General features: G+C 46.1%; 1 protein-coding gene across 2 annotated transcripts in view; it reads left to right on the top strand.

The window, feature by feature from the left end:
• Positions 1 to 13019, top strand: part of LOC137057979 (bactericidal permeability-increasing protein-like) — a 130693-nt gene that overhangs the window by 90715 nt on the left and 26959 nt on the right. For both annotated transcript variants that reach the window (XM_067431098.1, XM_067431099.1), the window contains exons 6-9: positions 537 to 600; positions 722 to 782; positions 910 to 1001; positions 1107 to 1283. In XM_067431098.1, the coding sequence (XP_067287199.1) occupies positions 537 to 600; positions 722 to 782; positions 910 to 1001; positions 1107 to 1283 (394 nt within the window). The remainder of the gene's footprint in view (positions 1 to 536; positions 601 to 721; positions 783 to 909; positions 1002 to 1106; positions 1284 to 13019) is intronic.

Genomic DNA, 13019 nt, shown 5'->3' with positions numbered 1-13019 from the left:
TCTTGTTGTATACATACTTTCCAAAATGGTATGTTTGCTTTTAATCGTTCTAGTTTTTTCTCACTACAGTCCCCTTTATTTTGCTCACTTGGGATTTAAGGCAGCATTATTAATGCAGTACTAAGCAGCTTACATTTATTTATTTTGAAAGTTGCTTATACACATTTTATTTTATTTTATTGAAACTGTAACCTTCTTCAGGTTCATACATCCAACATTTAGTATAGCCAATTTAAGTTTGGAAACAATTTGTATTTATAACATCACACTTACCATTTATCTAACAGTTTATTTTTTTTTTATTTATTTTTTCGTACATAAACATATGTAGATGGTTTTTAGGAAGGGGGTCCGTCAAAAAAGGTTTGTCATTTGGCGGTCCTTGGGATCATAAAGTTTGAAAAGCCCTGCATTAGTTTAATATTAATAAATTTAATAATATAACATCAGGAATTAAAGTTATTTGACCAAAAATGACATTTGAAAGATTTTCATCTAATGACCTTTTACACTATTATTTCCTGTATTTATGACAGCTGGTTGTATAACCTCTTCAGTTCCTTCATTAATAAGGCTTTACGCAATGCTCTGCAAAAACAGGTAAGCATTCTAGGCTGTATAAATGCCTTCTATTCTTCCCACTATGTATACTGCTAAAAACTGAGATGCAATGTAAGGGCTTACCATAGTTTTACATACCACAATCTATCTGCTGTTTCAGATCTGCCTTTTGGTGGCTGACTCCATTGCTGAAATGAACCCCCACTTGAAAACATTAAATGGTTATGTGATAAATTATTTATTATTTTCCTAGGATTGGTATAAAAAACAGCATTATTTAATACAATTATTTAGTAAAAAAACAAAAACAAAAAAACAACAACACATTTTTGTTTGTTGACCCTCCAGTATTAGCCAAAGTTGACCAATATGCTGAAATTGACTACTCCATGGTGGGGTCTCCTGTCATTTCTAATACTTCAATTGACTTGGATTTAAAGGTAATATTAAGCACTACCATGTGTTATATTTCTCGAAAACATGTCAAAATCTCTGTTAAAACCACATTTTATAGCTACATTTAGATTTTTTTTCACACTCTATAGGGGGAATTCTACAACATTGGACAACACAAGGAACCACCTTTCTCCCCAACACCTTTCTCGTTGCCTTGTCAGGACACTAATATGATGTACATTGGAGTATCTGCCTTCTCCATCAACTCAGCAGGCTTTGTGTACCACAGTGCTGGCGCCCTCCGCCTCTACATCACTGATGACATGGTGAGATGCCAGTTAAATATCACTTAGATCTGCAAGTTCAATGCCAGTGTTTTCTGCTAGTTTAAGACCGAAGCAGTTATCATTCCCATAAGGAAAAGTTTTGTTAAAAACATCTGTGATTCTTATATGTTCTAACAGAATAATGTAGGGGTCATATATGCTGCAAAAACGTCTCGGGTTACTATTGTAACCCTTGTTCCCTGAGAGGGAACGAGACACTGCGTCGTCGAGTGACGACACTCTGGGAACGCCCCCAGCGTGACGGCTCTTAAGTATGAATGAAATCAGCCACCAATCCGATTGGTGCAACGTCATGACGTAGTAGGCCACGGCGTACGTGGAAGCTATAAGAAGGCGCCGCCCCAAACGAAAGACAGCCTTTGCGATGAAGCGAGCGCTCTACGTGCAGGTGTGGCGACGAGACGCAGTGTCTCGTTCCCTCTCAGGGAACAAGGGTTACAATAGTCACCCGAGACGTTCCCTTTATCGAGGGAACTCAACACTGTGTCGTCGAGTGAAGAAACTCTGGGAACGCAATACCCACTATGCCACACCGAAACACGCACATCCTGGTGTGAAGCTGAGTACCAGGCACACTCTGGATGCGAGCACTCTAGCACCCGGCGTAGCCGGGAGGTCCAGCTTATAGAATCTTATAAAGGTGTGTGGATTCTGCCGCCTCACAAATCTCAATAAGTGAGGCTCCCGAAAGGAGGGCCACCGAGGAGGCCAAGCCCCTCGTAGAGTGAGCCCTCACGGCTATGGGTGAAGGCAGATTGCGCACCTGATAAGCCATGGCTGTAGCCTGCACGATCCAGTTAGTAATAGTCTGTCTCGCCGCAGGCAACCCTTTCTTAGGGGAGCCAAAACACACCAAAAGCTGGTCCGACTTTCTCCAATGAGCTGACCTGTCCAAATAAATTCTCAATGCCCTGACAGGGCAGAGCAGGTGCAGCCTAGCTTCCTCTGCCGTCACGTGAGGCGGAGGATGAAATGCCTGAAGAAACACCGACCCCATCCCCGTAGATGGGACCTTGGGCACGTAGCTTTCACCCCGCCAGGGGCAAACTCCAAGCAAGTTGGCGTTACCGCAAAGGCCTGAAGGTCCCCCACTCTCCTCAGAGAAGTGATAGCGAGGAGAAAAGCTACCTTGAGGGTCAGATTTTTTGCCTCTGCCGACTCCAATGGTTCGAAGGGGGCCTCAACCAGCCCTTCAAGAACCACTGCCAGGTTCCATGCTGGGACTCTAGGATGAGCCGCAGGCCTCAACCTCCTAGCCCCACGGAGGAACCGTGCTACCAAGTGGTGTCTACCCAGCGGGCCCCCGTCTAAAGGCGAGTGGAAAGCCCCTATGGCAGCCACATACACCTTCAGACTGGATGGGGTCAGACCGGCGGAGAAACGGTCTTGGAGGAACTCCAGCACTGTGGCCACTGTGCAGTTAACTGGGTCCACCCTCTGTTCTCTACACCAGCTAGTGAAGACATTCCACTTAAGGCTATACAGTTTCCTCGTAGAGGGAGCCCTAGAGCTGAGAATGGTCTCTACGACCTCTTGTGGCAGGCCATCCTTATGGAATGAATTTTGTGCCATAATTAAACAAATAAATCCATTATTTTGCAAACAAACACGATCTGCTTTGCAAAGGAAAACACGACTTGCAAACAAACAGAGAGCGATGTGCAAATCCAGTTCCAGCAGATTTTCTCACAAATGCAGTTCGCACTGATTTTCTCACAAATGCAGTTCGCACTGATTTTCTCACAAATGCAGTTCAGGCTGATTTTCTCACAAATGCAGTTCGCACTGATTTTCTCATAAATGCACTTTGTGTAGATTTTCTCACAAATGCAATTCTCTTCCATAACAGCAGATTTCAGGCATGTAATAATTCACTCATTTTTGGGGGGAGGGGATAAGCCTTTTGGGACTATTCACAAACAATATTTGCATTAATTTGTGTTAAATATAATATTAGTCCTGAGATTCTTCGCCTTAGTGAATAAATACATTGAGCGGCTTATATCTGTATACCTTGCTGGTCTGGTGGTAGAATTTATTTTAACCGTGTCAAAGGTTTCTGGTTCTAATCCGCTCTTATGAAGTTTTTTTTCTTTTCTTCTTCATTAAAATCAAAGATATTCAATGATTGTATATTAAGAGCAGGGACACAGGGAATAGAGTCTCTCTCCGCAACGGCATTAAGCGATAGATTGGCTCGTCTGTGTGTGAAGGCTGTATGCACAAGCCAAAAGAGAACGCAAACCCCGCCTACTTTGATTTGATTGGCCATCTCAATCTTTTTGACATTGACAAGCGCAGTTAGACCTGAGGCAAAACAGACTAAAATGTTACTTTTAAACTTTTTTGTCATCCCAACAACAACATACAGAGCCTCTTCGGGGGTCAATTTGGCCCTTTCTAATTATTGGGGGGGACTTTTCCCCTTCAATGTCTATGGTGGTTACGACCCTGCAGTGCAATACACCCACAATACTTTGAACAAAAATAGTTAAAATGGTATAGTTTTATGGTAACAGTGTTCATTAAAGTGCTAAATTTTATATTGCATCAGAGGTGAACTATAGTTGGCTGGGCTTGGTCCTTCTCCCCCATACACAGGGAAATGGTGACAGCAGAAAAACAAATATTAATCATTCTGCTTATAATATATAGCCTACTCTGCTTAAAATATATTTTATTTTATCAGGATTTACCATATTTAATGTGACAGTAACATATACAAAACTAAATCTGTCTAAACTTTAATCCACAATACCACAATACATATTTTTGCATTTTTGTATTGCAATATATTGTGACACGATATATACCCTTACGCTATTTTGAATGTTCTCATTTAAATTGTATCATCAAATGTACAAATGACATAAAAGTAAATACTTTTTTATATCCTGTTACACTACAGTGGATAAATGATAGGGAGGATAGATGCATGCATTTTAATGAGAAAAAACTAGCCATAGCAAAAATGTTTTCAGCCATAATGTCACTACTGATTTTGCACTTGTTGGTCACAATAATAGCTATATATTTTTATGTTTTTTTTGTTTGTTTTGTTTTTATGAAATAGGGTTGACAAAGTGGAAATCTCAAAATGTTTAATAATAGATACAGTAAGACAGAAATACTGCATCCGGTTCCTCGCTCATTTTCGTCTGAAAACGTGTTTGAAAAACGTAAATTGACCCAAAGCGCCATCTGCTGTTCTGGTAGAGGAAGTTGCTCAACTACATTTGTGAGAAAATCTGCCTGAACTGCATTTGTGAGAAAATCAGCGCGAACTGCATTTGTGAGAAAATCAGCGCGAACTGCTTTTGTGAGAAAATTAAGCTGAGAGATAATTACAAACATGTATGCATTTATGTGGACTAGATTTGGTATTTGTTCAAAGGTTACATGCAATTTGTAGGATGGTTTGTATTTATTTGTGAAATATGCATGCTCACTCATTTATTTGCAAAACACAATACATATATTTGTTACTTCTCTGCGTTTTCGCTCAAACTGTTCTTTGTATTTGCACATCGCTTTCTGTTTGTTTGCGAGTTGAGTTTTCCTTTGCAAAGCAGATCGTGTTTGTTTGCAAAATGCTGGATTTGTTTGTTTAATTATGGCACAAAAATCACTCCATACATCCTCTAGATACTTTGCCCCCTCAAGGGCCAGACCCAGAGGTCCCACAGCTCTGGCCTGGGGTGGAATATCATTCACCCTGCCTGAGACCGCAGATCCCTCCTCAGAGGGACCTGCCATGGGAGGCCATCTAGTACTGCCACAATGTCGGAGAACCAAGCTCGAGACGGCCACCGGGGTGCCACTAATAGGAGGCTGATGCCCTCCCGGCGGACTCGCTCTAGAACTCCCGGGAGCAGAACGATCGGGGGAAATGCGTACAGACGCCCCCTCAGCCACGTCTGTGTCATGGCATCCAGCCCCAGCGGTGCCGGAGGCCTGAGGCCAAACCACAGTGGGCAGTGGGTCGTTTCTAGAGATGCAAACAGATCCACTTCCACCGGGCCGAACCTCGCGCACATGGCCTCCACCACCTCGGGGTGGAGCCGCCACTCCCCGGGCCTCAGCCCCTGCCTCGACAGGACGTCCGCTCCCTGGTTCTGGTCCCCTGGGACGTACATTGCTCTGAGAGACGACAGTTTCCCCTGGGACCACAGGAGGATCTGATGCGCCAACCTGCATTGTGGGCGCGACCTCAGACCCCCCTGGTGATTCAGATACGATACAACTGACGTGTTGTAGGATCGTATCAGGACATGGTGGCCGTGGAGGTCCGGGAGAAAGCTCTTCAAAGCTTTGTAAACCGCCAACATTTCCAAGCAATTTATGTGCTAGGAGGAATGCTGGGGTTCCCACATGCCTCTCGTAAACCGGCCTTCCATGACCGCGCCCCAGCCCGTGAGGGAGGCGTCTGTTGAAAGGATCTTCCTGCAACATAACGCTCCTAACACTGGCCCTTGGGACAGGAACCTCGGATTCTTCCATATAACGAGGGAACGAAGGCATCTGCGCGTTACCCTGATCATATGGAAAGGTTTTCCCCTCGAGGAGAACCCCTTGGTTCCTAGCCACTACTGGAGGGGCCTCATGTATAGCAGGCCGAAACGGAATCACGTTGGACGCTGCTGCCATGAGTCCCAGCAGTCTCTGAAACTGCTTCACACTGCGGCTGTGGCCTAGCTTCATACCTGAGACCTCCGCCAGTATAGACCCCACCCATGCGGGGGACATAGTCACCCACATCGTGGTCGAGTCCCATACTACACCGAGGAACGTGGTCCTCTGGGCGGGTGTTAACACGCTTTTGGCCGTGTTTAGTCTCAGCCCCAAGCACCTGAGATGGGCTAAAACGACATCTCGATGCCGAATCGCCATCTTGCGCGACTGTGCCATAATGAGCCAGTCGTCGATATAATTCAGTACACGGATGCCCTGAAGAAAGAGCTAGACTGAAAGGAAGCACCCGATATTGGTACGCTTCGCCCCTGAAAGTGAACCTCAGGAACTTCCTGTGGGCAGGAAGGATGGAGACATGAAAGTATGCGTCCTTTAGATCTATTGTGACGAACCAGTCCTCGAAATGGATCAGGCTCACAATCATTTGAATTGTGAGCATCTTGAACCTGAATCTCCTCAGAGACCTATTCAGGTGCCTCAGATCTAATATTGGACGTAAGCCCCCACCCTTTTTGGGAACAATGAAGTAGCGGCTGTAAAAGCCCGACTCCCTGTCTGGCGGAGGGACCCGTTCCATCGCCTCCTTGACCAGCAGAGACTGCACTTCTTGTTCCATAACCTGCCTCTGGGTCAGGGGGACCACGGTCCAGACCACACCCCTGAACTTCGGTGGTGGAGCTCTGAACTGTAATCTGTACCCCCTTCCCATTGTACTCAGGACCCAGGCAGAGATATTCGGGAGGCAAGACCATGCGCCGATATATTCTACTAGGGGAACCAGCCTCTCGAGGCTGGTCTCTGGTACCCACCGAACCTCCTGCCCGACCCCCTGAAGCGGCCATCCGGCAGAGCTTTGTCGGGGAGGATTTTCGGTGTGCGCACGCATTTGCTACCCTGCCGCAGGTCGATTTCGAGGCGGCTGGGACGGCACACGTCCGCGGGAAACCGATGAGGCCCGAAGCGTTGTTAACGGCGGGAACACAGCATCGATTTCCCCAGAACTGCGGGTTCAGAACAACCTCGGTCGTCCGCCCCCGGGAGGGCCAGCTCTGAGCGGTCCTGCCGCAGCTAGGACCGCTTGCCAGAAGCCTTCTTCGCTTGAAGGACTTCTCTTAAGTCGCCCTTTGGCATAGAAGACTTTTGGCGAGAACGCCGCCTCCTTTGCCAAGCTCCCTGGGGAGGGGCGCGGGAAGCGACGCTCTCTTTTTGCGCCTGCCTGTAAGCGGCGCTGGTGGATGGCCGGGACTGGCCACCAGGGACCTCCCTGCTGGCTACAGGAGGCCCCTGGCGGCGAGGGAGGTACTGCCAGAAAGCCGCCGACTGCTTCCTCACCTCCTGGAATCTCTCGACAACGCTGTTCACTGCATCGCCGAAGAGACCCACAGGAGCTATCGGGGAATCCAGAAGGAAGGATTTCTCCTTCTCCTTCATCCCCGATAGATTCAGCCAGAGGTGTCTCTCCATGCACACCATGCCAGCCATAGAGCGGACGATGGCACGGGCCGTCTCTTTGGTGACGCGGAGAGACAAGTCGGTTGCTTTCCGCAGCTCAGTAATGTCGTCCGGGGACGGACCCTCTCCCTCATCGAGCTCTTTAAGGAGCTCAGCTTGGTAGGCCTGCAGTACCGCCATGGTGTGCAGGCAGCTACCAGCTCTCCCGGCCGCTCGATACGCCCTGCCCACCAGGTACGACGTGTCCCTTCATGGCTTGGTGGGCAGGACAGGGGCTTTCAGGGACGCTGCTGCCTCGGGAGACAGATAGCTCGCTAACGCCTCCTCGACGCGAGGCAGCGTCCCGTAGCCAGCCTCAGCCGCACCCACGACACACCTGAAATCGAGGACTGGGGGTGTCGATAGGCGCAACGAGTACGGTTTTCCCCAGGATTTACACAACTCATTGTGTAAATCCGTGAAAAACGGCAAACCCCTGCGTGGCGGCTGAACACGCTTTTGAAGAAGCGTCCATCCAACCTGCTCACAGGCTGAACTTCCACCTCTTCCTGTGGCCAGTCGATGTTAAGTTTGGCCACAGCACGTGTCAGCACGTCCACAAGCTCTTCTTGAGCGGGAGAGTGAAGAGGTGAATTCACTTGCACTCCGCCCGCATCCAGGCTGAACTGATCTGACCCCTTGGAATCAGACAGCATCAGCACTGGGTTATCGCCCTCGTGGGAAGATGCCGCGGCGCAGGCTTCCTCCGGAGGCGGAAGAGCGTCTGAATCATCGGACGAGGATTGGGAAGATGCCTCAACATGCCCGCCTCTCGTCGCGAGATCCAGTTGTGAACCCCAGGATCTACGCCGCCGCGCTGCCTCGACAGATGCGGGACCGGATCCACGGGGCTCGCGAGCCTGGCCGCTCTCAGTAAATACGGCCAGCCGTGAGCGCAGCACCCGGAGCGGCAGCCTCTCGCACTCGCTACAGGCGGCACCCTCAAGCGCCGCCTGAGCGTGCTGCGCCCCGAGACACTGCACACACAGCTGGTGTGTGTCCGAGCACGTAATGTAACGGGGGCACGGATGAACACACCATCTGAACTGCTCGCTTGCCATGCTTAAAGACTGGTGACAGTACAACAGTAAATAGACAAACAATATTCACACAGAGCGCCTCGCTGAAGAGCAAAGACTGTCTTTCGTTTGGGGCGGCGCCTTCTTATAGCTTCCGCGTATGCCGTCGCCTACTACGTCATGACGTTGTACCAATCGGATTGGTGGCTGATTTCATTCATACTTCAGAGCCGTCACGCTGGGGGCGTTCCCAGAGTATCGTCACTCGACGATGCAGTGTTGAGTTCCCTCGATAAAGGGAAACATATAGAAATTGCACAATAAACATGTAAAAAAATGCTGGAGGTTGTTAAATACAATCCCTGCAAATGAGTTAGAATGAGTAAGTAAAATAATGTATATAAAATGGGGACACCCTTACGCAAATACAAAATATTTCCAATTATATATATATGGAATATATGGAATGCAACTTGAATATAAGGAATGAAAGTCTGAATATATGGAATGAAAGTCTGAATATATGGAATGAAACTTGAATATATGGAATGAAAGTCTGAATATATGGAATGAAACTTGAATATATGGAATGAAAGTCTAAATATATGGAATGAAACTTGAATATATGGAATGAAAGTCTGAATATATGGAATGAAACTTGAATATATGGAATGAAAGTCTGAATATATGGAATGAAACTTGAATAGCCTATATGGAATCGAAAGTGTGGGCTGGCATGAAACGCCCCATTTCCTCTGATTGGTCAACCAAAGATCAGCCCGTGCCGCTTTCAGTGTTTCCACAGATCCGGTCAGAATAAAGGCCTTTTCACACCGCAAGCGTGAGCGGCGCGTGAGCTGCGTGTATTTTTCTGGCGCCCGTGTTAATCAATGATTGCATTCACACCGGGAGCAGGAGCAGCGTGTGAGCAGCAGTGAAGGCTTTCGGCGGCGAGCCTATTTTTGTTGCACTGCTGACGCTCAATTAAAGTGAAAACACACTTTTAATGGACAAAATAAAAATGATTTCACACAAAAAGTGCTTAAAATGCACAGAAGAAACACGTGTAGTATATTTTAACAATAACTGGAGTGTGCCAAAAAAGAAAATGAAGAATAAAAATATCTGTAGAAGATTTGCCCATTTAAACTTGTTTTAATTATTACGTTTGGATGAAAGTATGGTTATGATTATAGAACTAAAGCAAAAGAGCCAGAAAATATGATGAACTTTCTTTTAGTTTAGTATGTAACAAGAATATATATATATGTAGCTATAGCCTATCTGCAGCTGCAGTCGGTGTAAAGTGAAAGCACACTTTTGATGGACAAATAAATAGAATTTCACACAAAAAGCGCTCAACATTCACACAAGAAGCACGTTTGGTGTGTTTTAACAATAACTGGAGTAGGCCCTATGTCATTAAAGAAAACAAAGAATACAAAATATCCATAGAAGATGTAACCATTTACACTTGTTTTACCGTTTGTTTTTTAATTCGCTTTGGTACTATTTTCACAAGCAAGGTGTACATTTTCAAAACTCATAGTACTAATTTCACAACAGATCATCAAAGTTCACTTTTTTTCAAACATTTCAGCATATTTTCAATTGTGTAGTACAATACACAAAACTCTACATTATGGGGGCAATTATAAAGATAGGAATATCCTAAATCCTTGTCCTTGCGGGGCATTTTTTGCTTTCTATGAGGAAACAAGCTTATAAATCCAACAGAATTATTAGTTATTTTTTGTTTGTTTTTTGAAAATGTAAAAATGTAAGTTTTGTGTGATGGGTAGATATAGCGTAAGGGGAGAGAATATACAGTTTGTACAGTATAAAAATCAATACGCCTATGTAGGCTATACCCAGACAGATAATGAACCAGACATGTGTATGAGTCTGTGTGTGTGAGGGAACTAAGAGCAGAATAGGGGTGGATAAGACGGATGGAATCAAATACAGGATTATACATTACAGTAAGTATGCCATGTGATACTGTAAACAGATTAGAACCTAGAACCTCATGGCTGTGTCATAACTTTATCACACCTTTTGATAACACACTAAATAGATACTATAACAAATATTATGGATTAATTTACATAAGTTAGATAATGCAAACATATTTTCTTATGTGGCATCTGTAGCCTGTGTTACTGCAATTTGAAACATGTATCTTGCACTGTTTGCTGTTGGATGAACTGATTGTTAAAAGTACTAAATTGAAAGAAGATCATACAATTGTGTTTCGGTGATTAAACCAAATGTTCTAATTACATTTTACAATAATCTTGTGTTTAAAACAATGAGTATGTGGAGTGAAAATATGTGTAACTGAATGAAAGCATTACATTTTTGTACTTAGAGTTTTGAAAATGTACACCTTTCTTGTGAAAATAGCACCAAATATATAAAAAAAACTGTAATTATTCAGTTTGGGTGAAAGTATAGTTATGATCATAAAAAGTAAAGTAAACTAGCCAGAAAATATGATGAATAGGAACATTTTCTTTTAGTTTAGTATGTAGGCCCAGCTACTAGTGTGGGAGCTGCTGCTGTGACGCTGTACAAACGCTTCCGGTGTGAATACTCTCGCACGTCTGCAGCTGCAGTGACGGTGTAGTTACGTTGACGTGCAGCTCATGCACTGCTCACGTTTGCGGTGTGAAACGACCGTAACAGTCCTCCTGCTGGACAGATTCTTAAAGTGTTTAATAAACTCTCTCTCATCAAACAACTGGACTATGCTTAGATCGCACTGGACAGGGACTAGAAAGGGTTCTCTTGTCTATAGGCATCGATTTGACAACCAACCTGCTAGAGAAATATTAGCTGCATTTATTATTTCAGAAATATTAATGTAGGTTCCCTTTCGGGGAACTCGAGCTGCGTCGAAACGCTGTGAGAACGCCTCTGCGTTAATGCGTCGTGAAGCGCCTGTAGAACCATTCCATCGGAAAATCGATCGATCGTCGGCGTGATGACGTCATCGACCGGAAGCTATAAAGCATCCGTGAAAACAAACAGGAACTAGCTTCTGTGCCTTCAGTAAGCGATCTGTGTGAACCTGTCTGTCTATTTGGTGTTTTTGTCTGTCTATTGAAGAGTTTTTCCACCCTTTTTGTTAAATATTGCATATATATTAACAAAACAAAGAGAAAATAAATAAATAGAAATGGCGAGTGAGAGCGGTAATTTCAGGAAGTGTGTTCATCCCTGCCCACGCTACATCACAGGTGGGGATACACACTCTCTCTGTGTTGCCTGCTTGGGAGCGCAGCATGCCCAGGCAGCCCTCGAGGGGGCTGCTTGTGAGCATTGTGAGAAGTTACCGTTGAGAACGCTGCGCTCCCGCCAGGCACTCTTCGAGGAGGGTGCCACGGCTCGTGTTCCCCGCTGCTCTGGTCTCACTGGTCGTGGGGATCACAATTGGACGTTGCAGAGGGGTTAGAGACGGGCGCTGCCTTATCTCTGCCCTCACCTGCACCGTCCAGCGGCTCTTCTCGGGGCATGGAAGCACGCATGGCGGTTTCTTCCCCCCCGAGAGAGTCGCCGGTGCTTCAACTGTCCAGCTCCGAGGAGGTGGACATTGAAATAATCGAGACTGATGACTCGCCACTTCAGTCCCCTGCATGCGAGGAGCTCGTTGAGGTTCTGACGCGAGCAGTGGCCAGGCTTAATACATTTACATTTTTACATTTACATTTAATCATTTAGCAGACGCTTTTATCCAAAGCGATTTACAACAAAGGGGAGAGTAATAGAAGCAACAGAAAAGACAAGGCCAAAAACCTGTAAGAGCTGTAAGAAATCTCAATTAATTAGCACAATACACAACATTTTTTTTTTTTTTTTTTTTTTTTTTAACATTTTTTTTTTTTTCCTCGGCATCTTCCCTTAAGGCCCCGACTTTGCCCACCAGACCTCTAAAAACAACGTCGGCACTGGTGGGCATAGTGTACTCGGCAGCGGGTCAGGCGGCTGCATGCCTGCACACGATGGCGATCGTGCAGGCATATCAGGCTGACCTGCTGAGGGACCTGGACAATAGTGATGTCGTGGGGGGAGATATTGTGACTGAGTTGCGATCATCCGCTGATTTAGCTCTCTGGGCCACCAAGGAGACGGCCAGATGTGTTGGGACGCCTTGGTGGCCACGGAGAGGCATCTCTGGTTAAACCCCAAAGACATCAAGGAGAGGGAAAAAGCTTTTCTGCTTGACGCGCCGCTTTCTCCTGGAGGCCTCTTCGGTGACGCAGTTCACACTGTCACCGAGAGGTTCCAGGAGTCGAAAAAGCAAGCTGCGGCGCTGAAGCAGTTCCTCCCTCTCCGGGTCCAGGTCCCTATGGCTGCTGCTGACATCAAGCAGCCCAAACCGAGTATGAGCGCCTCGCACAGGGCTAAGCAGAAGCAGAGCGTCGCCACCCGAACTCCCCCTCAGCGCGGGGACGAGGGGCGGCGCTCTCAGACGAGGCCTTCGAGGGGCAGGGCTGATCTGAGGACAGTC

This window comes from Pseudorasbora parva, chromosome 22 (genome assembly GCF_024679245.1).
Source record: "Pseudorasbora parva isolate DD20220531a chromosome 22, ASM2467924v1, whole genome shotgun sequence".
In the NCBI taxonomy this organism is placed as follows: Eukaryota; Metazoa; Chordata; class Actinopteri; order Cypriniformes; family Gobionidae; genus Pseudorasbora; species Pseudorasbora parva.
Note: the sequence above shows the minus strand (reverse complement) of the source record. Positions and strands in the feature narration are given on the sequence as shown.